Source organism: Molothrus ater, chromosome 2 (genome assembly GCF_012460135.2).
Source record: "Molothrus ater isolate BHLD 08-10-18 breed brown headed cowbird chromosome 2, BPBGC_Mater_1.1, whole genome shotgun sequence".
Lineage (NCBI taxonomy): Eukaryota > Metazoa > Chordata > Aves > Passeriformes > Icteridae > Molothrus > Molothrus ater.
In genome coordinates, this window is record NC_050479.2 from 76,199,985 (window position 1) to 76,224,587 (window position 24,603).

General features: G+C 36.6%; 1 protein-coding gene across 4 annotated transcripts in view; it reads right to left on the minus strand.

Moving 5' to 3' along the window:
• The window catches only part of YAP1 (Yes1 associated transcriptional regulator), an 88,935-nt gene that overhangs the window by 37,445 nt on the left and 26,887 nt on the right, over positions 1 to 24,603 (minus strand). For all 4 annotated transcript variants that reach the window (XM_036391089.2, XM_036391067.2, XM_036391078.2 and 1 more), the window contains exon 3: positions 1,621 to 1,736. In XM_036391089.2, coding sequence (XP_036246982.1) covers positions 1,621 to 1,736 — 116 coding nt within the window. The remainder of the gene's footprint in view (positions 1 to 1,620; positions 1,737 to 24,603) is intronic.

Genomic DNA, 24,603 nt, shown 5'->3' on the forward strand with positions numbered 1-24,603 from the left:
CTTTACTGCATGAACAACAATATCTATGCAACCTCACTCTCTCACACAATTACATCAAGCAAATACATGTAAATGTTCTTTAAAAAATAATCCTTGTGTCCAGATTGCTAGCTTCTTTTCTATTTGTTACCACCCTGTTACAATTTAACAGTATTTTTTTTGCTAAGAACCCTTCATTTCTAAGTACATGAAGTGATTCCTATTTTACTATCAATATTTTTTCCTGTGAATTCTTGGTACAGTGGAAGGTTTGAGGAGTTATCTTAAAATATGTCAATATTGAAACAGCAAGCATCTAGTTTTAGCACAAAAAAGCAAAAAGGCAGGACAGACCAAGGGAATTGTTTCCTTTCTCCTATTCTCCCTCCTTTAGAAGTGTCCCTACAAAAACATGCCACCTCTATTGCTGCAGGTTTCCTGGGATAAATTTACACAGAAAATAATCACACTGTTTTATTTTCACATCAGAGCCTGAGACCTTAATTGCTGTGAATCACGACTTCCTGAACTTGAACAGGACTCATTTGTTTCAGGATAATCCAGCCTCCTGGCCTAGCCAGCAAAAAGTTTGATTAACTTCCCCTCTAATACTCAGTCATGAACAGCACAGTTTGGTCACGCCTGTTAATCTTTTGGTATTGTCTGCAGCACATGAATTGCAGCATGAAACAAAGCTGTCTAAACAGACCACAAAAAGCAGCACCAGAGAATAACCCTTGGGAAGTACAGGAACAGCAGACACACACAAAATACAGTCAGACTGTGAGAAAATAAATATAACATGAACCTCAGTGACAGACAGGAGGTGACAAAGCCAGGGCAAGACCAAGCACTCAAACAAGCATGGTACCAAATTTATCTGCTTGCTCTCTGCATAATCAGATGAGAGAGGTCTGAAAACACACAGTAGATCCTATAGCAAGAACAAGAACATTTTACTGCTGTCTAGTGAGAGCCCTCCCGCAGCCCTGCCCCCAGCCAGCTGAAAAACAATTCTATATTCCGGGAAAAGACAACAAACTTCCTCCAGTTAGAGCAATAATGACCATGATACTGGATTTTGGAAGTAAGAGAAGCACGAGAGGAAAACAAAAACATCTCTGCTTCTAAACAAGACTTTCAAGGTATTTGCTTGATCCATTCAGGGAGGACAGGAAAAAAATTTTATGTTCATATTAAATGTAGGAAATGTAAATAAATGGTGGTATAACATGTCTAGTCAGTGAGCAAATGGAAGCAGAAGAACGCTGTGGAGCACAAAAGCTTAAATGTAAGTTGATATTAATTGAATGGAAATTCTGGTCTTCATCAATTTAACAGCATTTTGTGGTCAGAAGAAAATAGAGAAAAATTCTGCTTCCTTACAACTTTGAACCATTCATTTGAAAAAATAAATACATAAATCAAAGAACAGTGTTCTTTTTATTGACAACATAAATATACAAATTCTCTTATTTCAACTACCAGCCTCTTGCTTGATGAATCAGGCATCAACAAATTTAAAGTTTCAAACCAGGATAAGTAGAAGAACATTTATTAAATCTAGACTCCCTCTTCCCTGATTAGAATAGCTTGTGGTTTACTTGTACGATCTTTTCCATAAATGCAAATTTTGCTTACCTGATGCTGAGTTCATGATGTTCTGCTGCACAGAAGGACTGGTGGGAGCTGTAACATTCATCTGGGAAAGCATAGCCTTCCTAGGATCTTGCCATGTTGTTGTTTGATCAATGTGACTAGGACAAAACAAAGCAAGAGTTAGGACAGTCATGCATTCACAACAATGACCTGCTAGCACAGAAAGTTTAACAACAAAAGGTTAAGTTTGCCAACAACAGCTACATTCAAAACCAAACAAGAACTTTTTGGATTCTCTCCAAGCATCATCACTGTATGTCAGATTCTCAAACCCTCGCCCTGGCCACCACCATTTTCCCAACCAACATTTGCTTCCTTCTCTCTTTGATCACTTATTTGCCATTTTTAAATGTGACTTCACAGATTTTCAAACCAAGCCAGTTATGTCTGGAATCTCAAGCACAGTCCAGTACCTCGGCATGATGAGTTCATATCCAGGGCCTAGGGAGTGGTAAGGAACTGGCTAGTATGTAATCATTAGTGTTCCTAAACTTTCTGTGCATAGACCACATCCTCAGATTATCGGGCAGACTACTCTCCTCCCCACTGACACCTGAACAATCCCTCTGTGGAAGCTGAAGTAACCAGTCACAGTAAAGCAGTAATATGAAAGGAATGTGCAGCTGCCTTTCAACTTCAAGCAAAAAGATGAGGACAGTAAGACTGTCAAGTAACCTACCCAGTCCTCTGCAAAAGTTTGGAAGCTTAGTTTCTCTGTTTTGAAAAATGGCAAGTACATTCACGACTGTCATTCATGGAAGTATTCAATTCAACAGAAATACAAAAGTGTAATGAATCATTATTTTTCTTTTGGAGTATATGATTAGCATGCTATGCTAATGAGCAACAGATGCAGTCTATTCATAACAAGCATCAATATTATCTTCATGCCATTAAGCAACACTGCTCTGAGACGTACATGGAGACAAAGATACAACTCCAAATGCACATGAACACTGACAACAAAATTTGTTATCTGATCATTTAGAACCGGTACAAATTAAAAATCATATTCAGATAGTATTGTTATAAATTAGAATCCAATGCATTATTAACTTGGTACCATTCATACTTTAAATAAATTATCCTTAAAATTATGCTCTTCTGGATTACATGGAATGCCCATTTTCATATTCTTCAGCAAAACCACAACAAGTAACAAATTCAGAAGAACCTAAGTGAAGCAGTAGTCACCAAAATAATTACTTATGTCAAACTACTCACATTCTAATCCTCTGTTACAAGGTAGACATACCACAAACTAGCCTTTAAAGAAGTTTTAAGATATGTACATTAACACTCTCTAACCATGCACATAAGCTATTTCTGACCAAAGAGTTACAGACACACCACAGTAGCTCATTTAATACAGTATGTGCTGGTTTTGTCTGGGGTAGAGGTTATTTTCTTCACCATGGCTAGTACTGGGCTATGTTTTGGATGAATCTGGCCTCCCTCTGATCATCACACCAATAAATTATGTTTGATGGCTCGGGTTAAACCTTAACAAGATACTATTAAGCACACTGCATCTTTGGTAGCACAGGTTTTCAAATATTCAGCTTCACTGAGAAACATGCTACATACAGCAAGACTTCTTTATTTCTTTTTAAAGCCTATTTATTTATAAAACATAGTGCAACATAGTAAAGACTGCCCTATATATACTGGACTATATATAAACCTTCATACTGGGGAACAATTTTTCACTTTTCTGCTGGTCAGTTTTGCAAAGCAATGAAAACAGGTAAAGATAATACAGATGTAAAAACACTGCACTGTAATGCTTCACAGACCGTGTGTTTAAATTACTGTACCAGCATGTGCTACTCCTCCCTTACATTTCTGATTTGTTATATTTGCTCAACTCAGTTCTGGCAATAGTGGAAACTGGGAAAACATGACTGTACCCATAATAACACATTCATCTATTTCTATTTAACTCTTATAAAAATCCATGTAACGCTACGAACTAATAAAATGCAAGGTACATAATTTATAGCCTTTGTTTTTATATGCTATTTGAGTGCAGTGTAAGAAATAGAAGGAAAAATGTTTTCTCCCTGCATTACAGAACCATTTCTACAGTTAACTGTAGTAACGCACTGAAACAACATTCATCATTTTTTCAAAACACATCAGAACATGGGACAGATGAATGGACTATGGAAGAAGCAGTTTTAGATGTACCTGCAATTTTGAGCACAAGGACAGCCGTACTGATTCCTCAAGACAGCTTAAGCATACCACACAACGTACAGTTAATGTTCATATGGAGTTGTTAACAAGGGTAGCTATTTTAGGCAGTAGCAGCTTCCAGCTTTTCCCTAGCTCAGTATCACTTGAGAAAAGTCAGCATGCTCCTTACGTGACCAGCTGAACTACAATCAGCAGTCTTAGAGCCAAGAGCCATGGAGGAAAATCTTCAAAGTAAGCAAGCTGATTATATTAATATCATACTGACTGTATGACTGGTTCAATAAGGCAAACTTTTTTCCCCTCCCACTCAGCTCAGTGCTTCATGACCTACATATCCATTTCCTCCATACCTTCCCTCAAAACTTTTCTCCTCAAACTCCATAAAATCACAGTCCTCATACCTTACCTGGTCCATATGCTCAGTGTTTTAGCACCCAAAACACTTCACAACAGATCAGTTCTTTCGTATAAATTCCAAATAATGCTCAGCTGATGGAATACAAAGTAGGCAAGCCCCCACTTATATGGATGAAATGTTTAAATAAATCCTAGTACTACATGGAGGAATATAGGAATTTATTTTGTTCCTATTCACAGCACGTGGACCAGGGTAACTTACTATAAACACCATGTATTTTTAATTATCAAATTAAGTATTGAAACAGGACATTCTACACAAGTAAAGATCTTTCCCTCTGTTTTGAACAGCAGCACAGAAAAGGTCGCAATGGACATTACAAGAACTGACATCAACACTGCATTATCTTTCCCTGCATTAAGTAGATTTTTTTCTCATAGTAGCTGAATTTAATGAAAACTGCCCCAATCCTTACATTAAAGATCTTCAATTTTACATGAGGTTTACCATATCTCAATAAGCAACTAGTGTCAACACAAATAAAAGATTAAAAAATATCAGCAAATGATATGAAATCAATGTAACCTATAAATCAGCCAGTATATGTAGCATGTATTATCAAATTATAGCTTAAAATTCTACCTACTCAGGAATGAGAAACATAGCTCTGTACTGTGTGAACACAACAAAGTGAGTAAATATTCCTGGAATTAAGTCAACATCTCTAGGATAATCAAGCAATGTAAGACGTTTTATTTCACATAATGAATTCTCAAATATAACATCTATCTATCTGGCACTATTTATGATTGTTCATTTATGACATGGAGAAGCAAAACTTTAGTAAACTGGACAAGCAGAGTATAAACGAAGGAAATCAGACTGTACCATAAATGTAGGTCTGTGGTAACAGGCCTTAGAAAAACAGAACTAAAACACCCACCACATGCTAAGCATTTGTTAGCAAACTTATGTGAATTCTAGTATCAAGAAGAGTGACTGTTCCAAGACACACCACCCACCATCCTCCACCAAAAAAGACCTTCAAAGTGCTGTGCATTATGAAGAGCACAAACTGCATCTCCTCACCCATCTTCAACTTCTACAGCCAAATACAAATGATTTGCATTTTAACAAGAACAACTTCAAAGAAAAGAAAAATGTTCTAATTTTATGGACACAAAGAGAATTTCTGCAGTTACTAAGAATCAGAATTTAATTGAAAGAAATCTTTACTGGCATTAAACACTATCACATGCCTAAAGATTTGTCAGATTCAAACTCTAACCTAATTTTAGAGTTTAAGGTCTGGGTTTGTTGTAGTGGTGGTTGTTTCTTTTTTTTTTTTTTGAGGGAGAAGGGTGTTGAAGATTTTGGTTTGAATTTTTGTTTGTGTTTTTTTTTATTTTAAAGTACATTGGAAAAGAAGTAGGATATCTAGAGATCTAAAAAAGAAAAGGAAATTTACTTTTTATTTTAAGAACCCTTTGGATCCCAGTAGACTAATAAAATAACACCATTCTAAAAACAAAGCCCTTGTACAAAGTGTAATATACCTTCCCATTCATTGTCCAGTTGCTGCACTAAAAAGACAAGTACTGTTTTGTTAAAAGCCATGCCAGAATCAAACTAACACAAAAAAGACAGTCAAAGAATTACTTAAATTCTTCAAGAAAGGCTTTTCTAAGATGCTTTCAGTTTTGACATTCTGTAGTATGTACTGCAACTACAGTGTCCCCATTGGCAGGTGCACTTTCCAGGGTATGCTGAGAACTTCATTTGTGTAACAGAATTTCCAGTCATTACAAAATTATGTCTTTCTCACCCTTTCTGCCTTTATTAGCATAGAGTCACCCTATATATGCCACATCATTTATAATTAGAACTTCCCTTTCACAAAAACAGATCTTAGTATAGACATTATTAACATAAGCAGGTCAGAACTGCAAGACTATTTTACTGGCGTGTGCAATAGAAATGTAATGTTAGTAAGAAAAGCCAAAGAGAATGAACAGACATTCTAATCCTCAGTACAGATGATCATACTGCATGACATTTCAGCAACAACAAAAAAAATAAGAGGTCTGATTGACACAAAAAAATAGGTAAGAATAAATAAACCATGGCTTCTCAGTACATTTGGATATGGCTCTTCCTGAAAGGACATTTCAAAAATTTAGTCTCAAACACACAGAAGGACAAGTTTTCCTAAGTATAAGCATCTGTAAAAAACTATGCAAACATCTCTCCATAATGTAGTGCTTGCGTTTTAACAATCTAGACAAGACTTATTTATGTCTGTGAGAAAGTTATTTTCAGTCTCTAGTGAACTTGAGATAACTAACCCTGGATTTTAGTTTTCAGATTTTTGGGACTGTTAAGAATTCACTGGAAATCACATTTTATGAAAAGCAAAACAGGAACACATACCACTGACCACATCATGACAGACCTCCCAAGGGTGTTGACATGGCATTGAGTACTTTTTGTTCTGGGGATAGCTAGGAACATCTTTGTGTAACATAAGCAAGTGCACAAATGAAACTAAACCTAATTATGCTCTATTTTCAGTGTGAAATTAAAACTTTTCACTAAATCCCAAATGTCAGCTGCTCCATTGACAAGCATGTCACCTATGATTCTTTTTACGTTAAATGAATGAGATATAGATTTTACTCTTTCATTTTTTCTTTGTTTTCCTAACCAACCAGCTTCTTTAATCCACATAATGCATCCCGTTCTGAAAGGTTTTCTCTTTTTATTTATATTTGTCTATTAACTTTAAGGACTAGTAAAGAGAAAGTGTCTCCTCATAAAAGCCAGAATTATTTTAGAGCTCTCATCAGTACATTTCAGCCCGTCAGGTCTTGATGTGTATACTGAAAGTTAGCTTTCCTGGTGATTGCAGGAGAAACTGTATATTTCTGCTCTTGAAACTATCACAAATTGTCAAAAAAAAAATCAACTAACCTCTTTACCAAATCTTATACAAACTTGTCCTGTGCAGAGGCAGTGTAGGGTACCTCCAAGATACCCACTTATCTATCATTTTAGCAGGCAGGGAAGAAATCAGAATATCTACTTCTGCAGAGGCCTGAGCTCTACAGCAGAATACCAGTGTGGTGGTCTGACCATAGGGCAGCTGTCAAAGTGGCAGTATCCACTAATTCAAAAATAGAACTGGATGTATTCTCCTAAGAAAGTGACAATAGCTGGAAGGCCTAGATCAGTTTGGCAGATGAGCTAGGTAAATTTTCCATAGCTGCATTTAGAAATGGGATGAAAAAGAGGGTTTTGAGTATAAGGAGCCTCGACATGAACTGGTCTAATTACCACTCTCAAAAACTGGAGTGCAGCATGCAGAGACTTTTGGGTTATGGTTGCTGATGATCTTAGGATATTTACACACAATGGAGTGGATTCAGCTTTGCCTGAGGACAGAAGGCGTGACATTCTTTGTGCCTGCACCCTTTTTTATCCTATTCAGGGGATTTTCAGAATTGGAAAGGATTAAAACATGAATCTAAGTCTTCAGATATATGGGCCATTTTTAATTAGCATAGCTGACTTTGCAGGTGCTGTAACAAAATTACAGATTTATACTTTAAATACATCATTTGAGATTATTTCAATTCCAAGCAGCAATAGTACAGAGAAAAGCCTGAAGGGGAGATGAGACAGCTCATTACCTCTACCCTTAGTTCAGTCCTCCATAAACATTTCCCTGAATTTGCACCATTCTTAGACAAGGATACACTCTTAAACTGACTGTAAACCCTTTAAAGACTTTTCAACTGGCTTTGTAAAAAAAAAAAAAAAAAAAAAATCCAACAATATCCAGCAAAAGAAAAGGCTGGTTACAGAGCAATGAAAATCCCATCTGCTGAGAGATTATATTCCACCCATTGCTGGGGAAAGCACTGTTTCTCCACTTGTGTAGTCCATTTATTTGCAATATTTCCTTAGGTTTCAGGACTGTTACAGCCTAATTTCTACAAAAGTACATGGCAGTAAAATCCAGAACTTCCTAATCTCAGTGTTTCCCAAAAAGCATCAGGAAAAGCCCCTAAAATTTTCAACAGTTTATCTCTTAAGGATGGTAATGTCTCCAGGCATGGTCTAATTGCCTGAAAGAAACAGAAACATGGATACAATTTTCTGAATATTCCTGCAATACAAAAAATGGCTGTATTTTTGAGTTTTCCTTATTCTTCCTTCTGCTTGGCAGCCTTAATGCATTACCTAAACAAAGCTTGTGTTGGACTACTCCATCTACACCACTGATCATGTTCTCACCAAACTGCACCACAGACATATAATGCCAGAGAGTACACCAGTAAAATGACAACAGACATTTCTAACCTTCATTCAGCTTGCAGAAGCATAGCTTAAAATTGACATTCAAGTGCTCAGTGTGCAATCCTGTGGTGCCACAGCTGTGATTTCATTAATTGTGAAATAGAACGAAAAGAAAAAAGTAAGAGAATGGTGGGCACAAGCATCCTGTTGACCAGGTGGGAAGAGCCTGTCAGAGCTTAAGTTCCTTAACCTTAGTATGAAATAAAACCACATGCTATCCCATGAAATTACAGTCCTAGGCAGCAGAAATTCTTCCAGCAAATTAATGGTTTGAATCTGAACTAGAACAATGCAATAAGGGAAACTTAAATGCATCTGACAAAGTCTAATTCATCAAGAAACAGATTTTGCACACAGTCATTACTAGTCAGACAAGTTCTTCAACAAATCTCTCTGGAATTTATTCCTAAGGTGGTTGAATATTGCAAGATACTAAGAGGTACCAGAAATTCCAGAAAGCATGGCCCACAAAGCTGTGGACACTGATCCACAAAATAAAGAGCTTTTATAGATACACAAAACACAGTATTTAGTATTAAGGTATTCAAAGGCAGCTTTCATTAGCACTGGCCTGCCTGCAGACAGTGCACAATACATACACCAAGGACTTAAAAACTAAGCTTCCTGTTCTGATTATAAACACCATGCTGCTTTGAAGCTGCAGAACAGCACTGTACTTCTTAGGAAGCATTCGCAGACAGGTCCTCACTTCAGAGTGTGTAATGCTAAAATGGATGTGAGGGCAGTAGGCAGCCTGACCACACATGCACGATTAAGAGGTGAATGCATGATATGATGTTCAAAGGTTTGCCAAGGTAGCCCCACTTTTATTATAATGTGCTCTTGAAACAACTACCTTTTCTCAAAGCCAAAATGGAAGCAATAACATGCTTACTTTTGCACTTATTATTCTTTTCCTCCTGCCCCTTTTCCTGCCCTGTATTTAAGGACCTCATACAGAAAAGTAGGGCTGGCATCACAATGCTTACAAGTTTTAAAATTGATTCCCAGAAGTATTATTCTTGGATACCACTGTGGATTTCCCAAATAAAATAATTTTCTGAGTTTCAGGAACAAATAAGGAGTAAAAGGACATTTTCATTTCCAGAGCTTTTTCCATTACTTTGAAAACTGTAAGACATAGCAGTATTATAGAGAGTGAAAAGTCCTTGTTTTGCAGTCTTTTTACCAGTTCAATTAATTTCCAAAGTCTATAAAGGATTAAATGCTTTGATCACATTCTCTGTCATCACATTTATTTGAACTTCCCCTCTCAGTTCCCCAGCAGAAAAAAAAAAGAGGCTACTTTTAATGGAAACCTCCCTTTCTTTCTACCCTACCCCCAAAGTTAAGAAGTTTGCTTTTTATAGCTAAGTCATTCAGCATATGAAGAATTCATCTTTTTTTCTCTCCTTAATTTTCAATGAAAGAGATAAAGATACATCACCATGGAGGGCAAGTCTAAAGGAAGAACTGTCTCTGCTGCTATTTCAAGTGAAATTACGATATTTGTTTGACTTTACAGATACCCTCCTACACTCCTGCTTAGCAAATGCAGAAGGCCTCCCCAAGATGCCGTCTGTAACACTAAAGACAAGATTACACAAACACTAGCTTTCACATTTATTAAGGGAATGCAGATGATTTTCAGAAGTGATGGGCCATGGAATACTTTATCACTTTTGTGTACTTTTATCTCTGAGAGTCTATCTCATTTCTCTCTCTTAAAAGAAAGCAAGAGGGAAATCAAATGCTTCTTTGCATGAAGAGAAGCCAGGCAATTTTACGCCCCTCTCAAAACACCCTGCTTTTGTTGCCTGAAGGTTTTCAAGTCAGAGAGGCTTGCCTAAGCATGCTGCAATAAAAGCTGCTATAGCCAGCTGCCTTAGTATCTATAGGGGGCTGTTCCTCGCAATCCTGTCAATTAACCCTGAAGCTAACCACCACTAAGGAAAACAAAATATGAAGATAAAAAGATTCTTTAGGTTGTTTCCTTATTGCTCTAAGTAGGAAGTCTCAGAGGGCAGTGCAAACTGGTTGCTTTAGTGTTCAGACAATGATCACTCCCAGATGGCCTTGACAGGATGAGCTGACTCTTAGGGAACCATTAGGTAGGACCTACTGGAAATGAAGGCACAGCTTTCTGCTACAAAATGAACCTGTTTTTATTGCCATTAAAATCATTAATATTGACTTTTCTTTTTAATTTATGTTTCAGAGCTCACACTTCACACCTTAAGTTGATCATCTGTTCAGATGTTCTCGGTTTAACTCATAAAAATAGTCTTATGGACTATCGTTTCCCTCATTTGAGGGCTGCACTTTATTCATAAAATACCCAAGTCATCTGTTTCCTTCTTATGACTCTGTTTCAGGGAGAGCTTTTTATTTTTACAATTCAGACAACCAACACGTGCTGCTGAGGTAGGAGGCAATTATTCCTATCCCTAAAGACTCTGCAGCATGCTAAGTAAAACAAAGAAGAGAATCTTCCAACAGCAAGTTGCTGCCTGAGTCAGTACTTGTAAGATACCTGCTCAGTCAACCCTAGGCAATCTTGTATACTGTTTTTGCCAGCAGAATATTCTTTTTCCTCCCCCACCCTTCAACCCCCTGAAGACAGATTTCACAAGTTGCAATCCACCAGAGGCAACAGATTTCTTGACCGCAGATACACCATATTGTCTGAAGGCTATGCTTTGAAAAGTTATTTTTATTTACACATTTAACCTAGAGTAGCAAAGAAAATACAGAGTAAAAGCCTGAGAATAAACTAAACTACTTAGTGTATAATTTTAATTATCATTTAAATGTACAGTATTCTTAAATATAATAGCTATTACATTTATCTTTAAAAATGACCTTAAAATGTTTTTGACCTGAGGCTTTTAAAGTTGCAGGTTCTACATTTCTCTTCACCATTCAGAAAGAGTTTAAGAAGCATCAGTTTAAACAGTATTCAAAGGCCCCTTGTAAAATAAGCAAAGGAAACTAAAACTAATTTTGAACTCAAACTTCACTGTATGTTTCAGAAGTTATAAACTGGAAATATTAATTTACTTTTTGGTTTATTATTAAGAATTTGGATATTCACAGAAATGGAAAGTTTGAAGGGATTACTGGAGGTCATCCAGTCCAACCGCCCACCTTGAGCAAGTAACAGAGTTATAGCAGAGTCCAGGATCGAACAGAAACTAGAAGTTTGACTGTAAAATCAGCAGCAAAACAAACGATAGCTTTCTAGCAATTAAAGTCTTAATTTATTTCATTAAATCATCATAATAAATACCAATACCTCAGCATTTATGTATTTGATTTGTAGTAATTTGATTTACTTCCTGAGTATCTTCTGGAACAGAGGGAAATACAAATAGGGATGACAAAATATGCCAAGCACATGATTTTATCTAAAAGCATATCACTTATATTACTAACAGTTCTTAAAGTACTAACAGTTTAGTCTTTGCCAAAATTAGCAACTACCACGCTTTACTTATAAACATAGTGAGGTATTATTTAGAAGTTGTTCAACCCTTAGATGCAAAATAGATCACAAAGCAAAAATCACAGATATCCTAATTTCACCGAATTTCAGCAGAATTGTAAGTGTTGAGGTTGCAAATGAAGCCTATATAACTTAATGTTATCACCTTATCTTAGTATAAATTAATCCCAAATTTATAATCCCTGCAGTCTTCATCTACTAGTTATGAAAATCAGCATTTGTCATTGGGGGAGTGGGATGTTGAAGGGATTGTGCTGCTGCCATGAGAGAGGGGGATAAACACTGTTTTTAATTATTGTCATACATTTTTAAAAAACATGTACTCACTAGACTCATATGTCTAGTATTTAAAATCATGCTTACTAGTAACAGGCCTCTCTAAAGAGATGAATACATCCTACTCAAGACAAGAGATCGGACTACAGGTCATATACTAATGATTACTACTAACTTCAGTCTCAGAAGACAATTGCGTGGGTTTTTTAATGGCTAACATCATTATAATCAAGCTTTCTTTCTAGCATTGCCCCTCCCCACTTTCTAACAGTTGAGTTTAGAGACCTCCCCAGCCCAAATTTTATGCTTGGATAATATAGTTTATTTTTCTTCAGGAAGTGAGATCAGTTCTCAATACAAGAACTCCCCTACAATGTTTGCTCACCATTAGTCAGCACTTCCCTATGACCCATCCCTTTCCTCCACTCCCTTTCAGTTCCAAAAGCTGCCATTATCGGCTTCCAGCTTTTTAGGATTTTTGCCTGCAAATTCACAAACTATTTTAGAAATCCCCTGGAGGGTGAAGCAGCTTTTTTTCCTGTGAGTATTGTCACTTTGAACTCTTGGACAAACTGAGTTCCTTTAATCTCTTCTATAAAATAGACTTCCTATAGCCAAGTGTCTTATCACCATCCTATAGGACAACTTTTGTCCATCAGCTAGGCAGCCAAAATTGTTTTGAAACTTTCAATTAAATCAAAATTCTAACTGCAAGCTCTGGAGGTTGTCTAGGTTTTGTCTATTTGCTTGGGTTTAGCTCATTCAGTCCTTAGCATATAAAATTCCAAAGACAAAACATATTTGTTTCACAACCCATGTTTGGAAAATATAATGCTCCTGATGTCAGAAGAGCAAATGTGCATATCACATATCAGTAATTTCAACACATGAGTAATAAGACACAGCTTTTCTGAAATTTAAGCAGTAGATTAGAGAACACAGTTAATGGAACCGTATTGATGCCAGTTTTATGCCAAGCTCCCAGGAAGCAAGCCTGTATAAAGGTTACCTGATACACACCTGCTGGGGCAAGGCGCCTAAACTGCACATGAACAATTACAACACTCAGTGATTCACTGTCACTGCAAACTGCAGCATATATCCACTCTTGTCCTTGAAACTCACTACTCTAAACTGTAATCTTCCGATCAGAGGATGCAAACAGTACCTGAAGGCAAAAGATGAAGGATATATAAAGAGGAGATTGAAATTCCCAATATATTTTTTAATTCATAATATTTCTTAGATATCCACACTTAGCTTGCTAAAATTGAACACCAAGCTAATATAATCCTTTTGGTCTGCCCCATTCCAATAATCTTTGATATTCCTATAAAATGTCTGAACTGTATTTATCAAGGTGAATCAATTGCTTCTAGTCACCATCAAAAGAAAGCTTATTGTAACAGATGTCTTTTTTTCCCACATAATTTTTACATTCTGAATTATGGAAGAAGAAAACAAACCACTCTGCTCTTCAGCTCCAAGTTTCTTAGTTTTGAACTAAGATGCTTGAATAAACCAAAAAGTAAACATTCACTTGGCTAATGCTTTCTAAGTTGTGGTTTAACACTTCGTAGTTCCAGGTACTTACACAGCAACTTCCTTCCAGAATTTATCACTAAAGGTTCAGTAGCAAACATTCACTGTTTCATGTTATCTTAAAATTTATTTTGCAATCACTTCATTATCACTGCACAGGTCATAATTTTAAACTTTATCTCAAAACCTTTTAAAAGTAAACTGTACAGTAAAAAGAAAAAATCTATTCCTAGATACTGTGATTCTAGTTGTATAAACTGGGACATTAAACATTCTGGTCACTCTTCTCTGACATCTTATTATCCTTTAAATATATTTTCAGAAATCTATTCCTTTAGAAAATGGTTACAAAATATTTATGTTCAAATGAGACCAGAAAGGACTGTTACATGTCTGACAACATAACCGGCTTCTTTACAAGCAATCTACTTACATTTTTATGTATATCAAGAACAACAAAATTTAAGAGTACACCAAGAGCAAAGACTATACTGTAGAAGACATATGAAAGAAAGTCAACCAAGCCCTGGAGTTGACTGGATGTATTTCAGAGTCCCATGTCTTCATGCTACATTTCTCCTCACCTCTGACTTGACTACTCATATACGCTGAGCTTGTCAGGATTGCAATCTTAAGTAACTTGCACTAGTCCTGTAATCTTGCAGTCTATCTGGTAACTCTCCTACTCTACTACAGGGAACAGCTGCTTGGAAAGCAAGCATCACCCAAGCAGCCAAATATCCCCTTCTGTGCTAGAGCATGCATGGAGCTGGCTGGAAGCTGCAGCTGCCAACGCTGCTCCCACATGTGGGAGGAGCAGGGCCTGGGGCACTCTCGCCCCGCTCACAGAGCAGCCAAAACTGTTCTTTGCTGATTCTGCCCATGCAATCAGTGGGGGATTTGTCCCTTAAGTATAGTAACTGTAGTGAGACCATATCAGTGTCAGTACACAGAAGACAAATTAAATCTGCTGACAGACTCATGCTGCTACAATATACTTAGAAAATCATCTGAGATGAGGGATTTCAAACGAATCAATTTCCTGAATATCTTCATGAAATGTTATCTAGCACCTTATCTGAAAATCACTGGATATGTTAAAGTAAAAATGTCCCGCAGGTGAAAGCTGCTGAAGAGCAGTTTGCACTAAAATAAATCACATCCATTAAAAATTAATTTGCGTCCTATCCAGAACTGTGCAAGGATCTAATAAACTGCTTAACTACTGAACACCGGTAGCTATTTTGTGAGATAATGACACTCAATTTCTGTACTTTCATAAAATTGAAGAGGACTACACTTCAAAACAGCAGATGTCAAAACATGGTTTACCTGATTCTGTAACTGCTATTTATTTATTTATTTATTTATTTATTTATTTATGGTCATGTAAAAAAACCAACATCACTGTGAACACTTCAGCACAGTACTGGAGGTGATTAATTAGGGAGTGGCAGACGAAAGGATGAAACATCAAAAGAAAGTGAATACTGTAAGCATAAAAGAAGAAACGTCTTGCAGAGGGATCTGGCAATCTTGCAATATCAACTTCTCCCAAGGAGTCAAGCTGCATGAAGAGATGCTGAAGTAGCCAAGGAAGGAGGTGAAAATCTGCAAATTTACAAACCACAGGAAGAATTCTTGCCAAGAATGAACCAACTGTTGAATCCACTGGACAGAAATATACTGGTCTGGGAGATTAAACCGGGAGGCAGACTCTCACCAGACTTCAACAGGAAGTACTGAATAAAAACATTATGAACCCTCTCCTAACTTGCAGGCAGAGGAAGAACACAGACCACTTCATCTCAGGTGGGAGAATGAACCCAATTTGTTGAGCAGAAAACTACCACAGATGAGCAACACAACTTATCAGAATACCAAGAGTAACAGAAGGACACAGAGGCATCTGTGTATCAGCAGCAGAAGAACAGTGAATGAACATAATGGAGAAGAAACACTAAAAGCTGATTTAAAATTCTCCCAATGTTAAGAACAGATTCGATTTTCAATCTGTACAAGCCAAAACATACTTGCAAAGCAAAACTACAATTCTTTCTTTAAGCATGTATCTGAAATTCACTGTAAGCATCAACTGAGAAATGAAAAAAACATAATCATCAAAAGCTGCAAAGCAGTAAGTTTTACAGTAAAAATATATGCCAGCTGCATATAAGAAATGATCGCTTCCCCATGTTAGACTTATTCTTTTAGCATTGTGCAATGCTCTTTTGAAAATACTGACCTCCCAGAAATAAAAAACAAAAGTTTCCTCACTCTCACATTGCAAATTATTAGATTAAATGCTTTTAGTTCACCATAACTGGTAAAAACCAAGATTTTCCCTTAGTTTTGAACTGAAGGGTTTTCTAAATATGCAACAAATATTCCAGTATCCTGTAGAAATGTGCACATACTCTATATAAGGTGGTAACACTGTTCTCAGCACAGAGAATGCCAGTACTGACTTAGCAGTTTTTTGCACAAAGCTGCCCATTTGCTCCTTGCTCTCCTTGTTTTTGCTTTGCTGATCAAAGGAGTTGCCAAGTTTTTTCTTTACCATTACAAGCCAGGAAAAATGGCTCTCCTCAGAGAGGCCCCTTGTGAAGGTCACAAAGGTTAGCTCCACGAGACCTGGAGTCTGCTCTGATGCTGGAGCGATTGGCTGGCTTCCCTGCAGTTAACCTGCATTTCCCCTCCTTCACAATACTGCACTGGTTATGGAAACTAAATATGAAAGAACTTGGTGGGGGAGGAAAGAATTTCTATGGAGACACATTCTAAAACACTCCCAAGTTCTACTTGTTTTAGCAGCCTGAAAACCTAGCATTCGAAAACAGTTGATTTCTTTCTGGAGAACTCAAAAATTTCAGCCTGCAAGTCTCTCTATTTTGAAAGGAAAATCCAAAAATTTTGGGGTTTTTTGGCATTCAAATACATAGACACTAGTCTGCCTTGGTCTGGAAAAAGTTTAAGATGTTTCCTTGCCCCATCTCTGGACTTAAACAAGAGGAACCCACATGTCACACCATCTTAATGAAGACTAAAATGAAGCCAACTAATCCAGATTCAGATTTGTAGCACTTTCCAGCTCCAGAGCAATATCACACCCAAGACACTTTTTTACTTCTAGGTCCTAAAGTTAAGTCATGAAGACATTTTGAGATACAAAACAATCATTGTGTTTTAGATGGCTGATTAAATACACTTCCCATTTTTCATAAATTCAAACCTACCAATCCCCAGGTAGCCACAATTATTCAGGTTTTTCTTATACATAAAAAATTTAACCCATAGTGTATACACTGAAAGCTCTAAGCCACTTCAAAGCATCTACTTCCAGAAAACTGATTCAGTGTTGGTCCAAGTAGGGGAAAGTAGTACAAATTTTGTATCTTGAAGAATGAACTTTCTGAGGCCTCATATTTTGGGGACACAATTTCCTACCACTTTACAAATAAAACTTTGATTCTTAGCGTTGCTCAAAAAGCTTTCTTACCACTCCGAAAGTCAAGCCAGGCTCTTTCCTCTCTATATAACTATAGGTGTGAAGTTCTGTCTGCAGTGCCATCACCCATATGTTTGGACACATGAAGCCAATTAGAATTCAGCCAATGTGTCTGATGCTGAATCTACCTCTGCAGCTGTTTTGAGTTCATTACGTTACCAGGAGTCAAAACTACTTCCAGAATAGTCAAGATGTACAGCCCCACTAACTAGGTATTTCAAGCTGTTTAAGTACTCTCAAGATTTAACAATACCTAGTAAGAGAGAGGCTCATACTACAGTTTTATCTTCCTAGGTGGAATCAATAGGCTCCCTCTTCTTAACCAGTTGCCTCTGTTCACAAAACATTAAGGAAAACAAACTTCTCTATTGGGATGCAAAACAAAATACTGAGAATGCCAGAATCCTAGGCTGAAAACAATAAAACATATAATTAAAGAAGGAATATTATAGTTCATATAAAAGCACAGAAATGGAAGTGGGATTTTGACCTTGTTCACCTGTAAAAAGATGTAACAAAAGTAGAGACACCTCACGAGGTCTCCAGAACTACTTCAACAAGTTTAAATGTAGATGTAAGGAGAAATCCATACAATAGCCATATTGTAATAAAAAGCAAAAAGTATACGTAGGAAAGAGCTGCATCTGATCATCATCAATATTTACTGGAGAAACTTTTAAAGAGGTTCAAAAACACAATACCAAATTCCTTTTCTCCTCATTTGCAGGAGAGCTTTTACCACCAACACTTGTCATTTTTTGTCAGCAGGTATAATGAGGCATAGCACACTTCTAGCAAAAAGCTTTATCAAACTTCTCAAGCCTCTTTAGGGATGGGCCACAAAGGTCAGCACACCTAACACCTACCAAACCCAAGCCTTCCTCCATTCTCATACAAATGCTGGGTACACAATGTGCTGGCCCGCAGAAAGCACAGACACCAGATCACCTGAGACATTTGCAACACCAAAACATTGAAAGTTCGCTTAACTTTCGAACTTGCCATGACAATAAAACCCCAGAGGAGAAAGAATTGGGTCAAGAGTCCATAACACATGCTATTTTGCTACCAGGCACATCTTTGACCCTCTCAGTACAGAACAGAAATTCTTATCCTTCTGACTGATGTTGCTATGCAGACAAGAAGCCTCCCATGGTACATGTTGTGGAAACATTAAGGCATTTCTCCTGCTTTTGTCATTCAGACAATACAAGGCAAAACCCCCTTCTTATACCACCACCTACCCACACCACACCAGGGGGCTCTGCTGGTGTAATCACATTTTTTGACAAGTATTACTTAATGATTATATTAACCCATTCCTATCTAAGGAACTAAATTTATTATCTGAAAAGTGTGAGGCAACATCAGCTTTCTGCAGCTCCTGCTCTTACAGCCCCCACAGTTAAGAAGAAAGAAAAAGCTTTGGTCTAAAATATCTAAATATCCAAAAGTAAAAAGCCAACAGTAGACACTGATAAATGAACAAAAAACCCTCACCATAAGCAGCAGCAAGACAGGGATACCACTCAAATCTGTAACGGGAAAAGGCTAAAGTGTAGGACTACAGTTTTGTAAGTTTTTGTGTTAAAGGTTCAGATTGCTGTAATGCTTTAATAATGACACAACTGGGCCAAGGAATAGATGCACTGTAACCAGCCTCTTTCTGCTGTATGTAATACAGGAAGGACATCCAAGACTATTTTGGTAAGCAACCCCCTTCAAAAACATACTTTATGAAAATGCTGAGTAATTCCCTGATACAAGACTCAACCAATATAAGAATCTTTGGAGTGGTTGTAGGACCAAGTGTCTTACATCAGTCCTGCAACCGTAGAGAAGAAATATGCTCAGACCTATCATCTTTTTTGAGCAAGTTACAGAAAAATTACTACTTACACCTATCTTTCTTAAAATTTGAATTGAAAAGAGCTTCATGTATGGCAAAAAGCTTAAATGCTTCATTTAACCTATGTTTCATTTTATTTTATAACTTACAATGTAATCAAGAGGTCAATAAGCTTATAATTTCCAAATTAACAAAACAAACCTCCATAAATTGACATATAACATTAAAGGAAAAAAATACAGACATAAATGTGGATGAAGATCAAAATAATTCCATTTTATGTTTTCCACCTGAGTAATACAGATGTCTCAAATCATGAATATGACACATGACTTCCAAAGTTAGGTTTTTACCTTAAAATTTGACAGGCCTTATTTTTTAATTTAGCCTATAAACACCAGTAAACCTCTGTTGTTAGTGCAACTTCCAAGATTTTTATACCAGAGCAACTGGACCAAAGCAATCTTTACTATAATTTCATTGTTCATACCAGACATATATCCATAGAGGTAAACCTCATCTACTAAAAAATTAAAACCCCTTTGTTCCTGATATTTTAAATACAAAGTTTTAAGAGAATGCAGAGGTTTTCCAATAGGAAAGGGGAGCAGGACTAAGAACACAACAAAAACATACATGCCAAAATGTTTGCTATAAGATAGCTTAGCCCAGTGTCTCCAAACTTCCTTACCACAAATACAGGAAGAAAAGGATGTGCTAGAGATGAACTAAGCATTATTTTACTCCTTAATTTTTTTTTATTAATGGTCCAAAATACATGTTCCTCACCCCACTGGACTGTCTTTCACATCACTTGGGTTATACACACCCCTAAACCCCATACTGTCTGAAAGATCAATGTCATCCTTGTGAAATGCACTCAGTTTCAGAACTTGGTCTTTTAAATGTAAGTTGAACAACTTACATTGAAAGGCTGACAGCAGCTATACTTTAAATCAAGGCTAAAATCATACATGCTTTCATCGTAACACTTTTATTTTTAACGGGGATCACATTTGTTACATTCTACCAAAAGTTTTTGAGACTTGTAGAAGTGTAGGGAGGAGACCAGACAAAGCTTGTCATTTAACAGCATTTAACAGTGCAAAATACTGTTTTGTAAGAAGTTACATTGCTTCAATTTTCCAACTGGGGGATCCATTTAGGCACATTACAAATATTACCTGAAATTATAAGTCTAGAATGACAGCTACTAGAATTTCTGTTGCCTGTTTTCATAAATGCAAAGATAAATCTAATCTGAGATTCATGCTGAAGGAGATTCAGTCTGAATTAATTCTCCACCAAATACAACAGGATTGGGAGAGGGAGTGAAAGAAGGAAAAAAGATTTTTTCTAGTACAAAGCTGAGTCCAAATCCAGAAGACAAAAATCATAAGCAGCAATGAAACCAGGCCTGATGCAAAAGGCACCATCCACTACAGAGACAAGATTCCTCTATTTGCTGCTTGCTGCAGACAAGAAACCTTTTAGTTTGCTGATGATTTTAACATCAGTTTACATCTACAAGGTGACCAGATAGTGACCGATCACCTCCTGAAAACTATTACTTCAGAGGATGATGACTTTAGCTTGAAGGATGATGCTCTATTAAGAAAACAGCTATGATAATTTACAGAAATACTTACTTGTTCTAAATGCTATTACTTTTTGCTAGATCAAACAATCAGGTGGTGTATTCAAGCTACTGAGAAGAGGGACAGGTTCAGCAATACTCTTAGTGATTTCTGAGCCATTGGGCCACAAGGTTCCATTTCCACATATGGATAAACAGAAAAAAACAAATAAAAATCGTGTGCCCAGAAAAGTCAGGAAGACAGACAACACTTGGAGAAAATCAGCCTTACATTGATCCAACACTCCCTAGGCATATAATATTAGCACCTCAAGACAGTCATCAGAAAGCCTGAAATTCTTTGTGAGTACAGTTGCCTAAAAAACCCTAGTAAAGCAGCAGGGGAAATTATGGCCCACTTTCTAAGCTTACATTGGTTATGAGAGAGTGCTATTTACAATGTCACATGCTGGAACTTGTTCCCAAGCTAGCTAAACCTACACGCTTAATTGACTCAACAGACAATGCTGCATTGTTAAGACTAATCTCTTCCTACAGGCTACAGTTTCCAAACCATGAAAGTTTTTATACATTTTAATTTTTTTCAGCAGTTCTGAAATCAGAAAACTTCAAAATACACATGCACATACAGACACACAGTATAATAGCGACTATCACTAAAATTCACATATCCATATGCAAACTGAGTCATCAAAAACTCCAAGTACTTTAAAGAACACAGGAGCCAGCGGGTTTTTAAAGCTCCTATTTCAGACATCCAAGATGGAAAGGACCAAGGAAGAAAAGCCTGGGAGCGTGTTCATGTCAGCATGGAGCAGCAGGTCTCACATCACACTAGATTTTGACTAGGTCACCTTATAAAGTTTTTGTTTCAAGTTACTTCCCAAGAGTAAGGTTTTGGGAACTTCTAATTAGTTTAAAGTCTGACAAGTTCACAATTAAAAACCAATTTAAACAAAAATTACTGAATGCTGCAGACAGACTAGATTGCAGACAACCTTAGTTTTGCACAGTAAACAAATTTTATTAAGTAATTCAGCCATGAAAAGAAACTCCAGTTTTTAAATATTTGTATACCAACTATCAAAATAACTGCTGAATTCTGGAATTTAAGTGATTCAATTAATTTGAATCAGCAAATTTATTTGAATATATTATTGAAATTTAAATTATATTTGAAACAGCAAATTGGTTCAATCACTTTTATAACCAGCTTCAGAAAACTGAATTTTGATATCTTAGGATCCATCAAGATATTTTGATTTTAAAATACTCCTTCTGACTCCACCCTACCCTGAAACTGATGAAAAGAAACAACGTAGAGAACACTACTAAATCTTAAAATTTCTCGAATAGCTTTAGGAAAAAATAACAAATAAATTGGAAAATTAATAAAACTATGCCTTCTCAAACTACTGCCAAATGTAAGTGATTAGCAGAACTGAAGTCTTCATAACATCACCAAGCAACTCTGAGAAGAGTACTTGAGTTGTTTAAGTCAATCATGATCAGCTGCTCTAAATGCCTATAAACACACACCTAACAGTTACCAACATACAGAGACTAAAAGTCCAGATAAACATTAAAAGGCATCAGTGTACACATGTACTTTTATTTCTCTGTACAGACCTGCTGTTTAATGAGTTCACCTTTGAAAATTTTATAGTTACATAATGAAGATTTGTATTTGAACTCCCTCTTTTTGTTGCTAGTATCTCAACAGGATAGCACTCAACAACCAAAACAATCATCCTCATTAAACAACACTGCTCCACTGAAAAGACAGCCTCCAAAAGGATATATTTACATATATGCAATGTTTCTCGAATAACATGACAGCAGGAATGACATGCTGAGTGAGCACTGCTGATAAAACCTGGTTTAGATAGTCTCCCATGTCTCATGTCTCATTGACTCAAGCTGAAAACAGCCTTCTAAAACATTGGAGGGATAAATTAACAACCATCACGGCTTTCCTCTATAATGCATCTCCTAATTTTTCCACACCAAGAAGCCATCAGGTTTATACTGTAGGAGGATAAAACACCTTTGCAAAAACAATGTATGATTGATTCCCTTTAATCTGAAGGGGTTTTTAGGCTGAAGGGCATCTGGTCCCACTTGTTTCACTTTTTTCTGATCTTCACAAAAACACCATTATTCAAGCTGACTGTAAAAATTAAAAGAAAAAGATGTAGATAGAAAATTGCTAAATTACTTAAAGCATAAAAAATGGACTCCAAAAAGTCAAACCATATTGGAAAGATGCTCTTTCAATTGCCACAGGGTCTAATGATATTTTGACAAGACTGCAATTATGCTTCTGTTATAAGAAGAGATCTTGTTCTCCACGTCTTGCCAGGATAATACTGCTTTTAATTAATGCTTTTGTTGTGAAGTGTTCCCTCAGGCAGTAATAACTTTTATAATAATTTCAGTATGCAGCATGTATTTCCCCACACCGTTTACTCAAAATTTCTCATCATTTGGCCTCACGGATAATGCCCAGGCCCTTGCTTCCCAGAAGGCTTCAAAACATGGCTAACCCCCTGCCATGCTGAGCAAGACACTGTTAAAACACGTCTTCGCACAATTGTTTCCTCTGCTTCCCTCAGGAAGAAAGAAACATTACATGCCTATCAGACTGGCACAACCACAAGAGAACCAAATTTCCTTACAAATATAAGTGCCAGTATCACTTTCAGGAAGCAGCACACGTCTTTCTTCTTTTCAAGTAGTTAATGCACACCTTTTGTGTACATTTTAAAAAGAGTTGAAACCATTGCCAAAGTGTCATAAGATGCTGATCTTCAATTCCATTTACTGATCATTAAAACTGGGTAAAACAATACAAGTGCAACTTTTCTTCTTAAAATCCACTGTATAACCCACCTCTCAAACTTGTAAAGTTATGCTAAAGGAAGTTCCAGACCAGAATTTCAGTGAACAGGCCATTACTGAAGCTGTGGAACTACAGACAAGTATTTATCCGAAGCTTGAGATAAGTACAGTAATGGGTGGGACATATTATGAAATCCCTGTCAAGAAAACTAGGCCTCAATTTAATCCACTCACTGCCTCTTTCTACCACAAACAGCTGTGAAGTAACTTGTTTTTGGTTAAATGCTACTAATTAATAAAACATGACTGTCTAAGTCCACAAGAAGGTGAGAAGTTTCAAACTAATTTCTATACGTCAATTAAAATTGGCTTTACAAGGTGTTTTGATAGATTATATTGACTTGTTAAGTCAATAAACACGCTGCAGGGACTCATTTTTACCTGTCATATGTTCTCTGACCATTTTCAATAAAAGAAATTAAAATATTAAATCTCACTTTCACTGAAATATTCAAACTTTGTGCCTTTTCTTTCCTTAATTTAAGTGGTCTCTGTATTTTAGCAGGTTCAGTTCTATAAAGTTTGAGGAGACAGTATGTTCCAAAGCAACAGTACATTTATACCTTCAACATAGGGAAGAATTAATATTACAGTTGCAAACAAAATGACAAACAGTATTTCCAATTATTTTTCGTTACTTTTTATTTCTTTAATAAAACAACTCCAGTATTCTGCCTGATCTCTAAAAAGCAAAATTAATTTCAGAATTCTGTCCCCATTTCAGGCACAAACAGCTTCTCCTGCATGGTCTTTGCATGAATTTACTGGAAGTCAACATTTAAGTAGACCACTGTTTGTTAAGAATAAACGTACATATTGTCAGCGGCAAAACTGAAGGATTACATCATCCTTTGGCCTTTATCAAGAATGT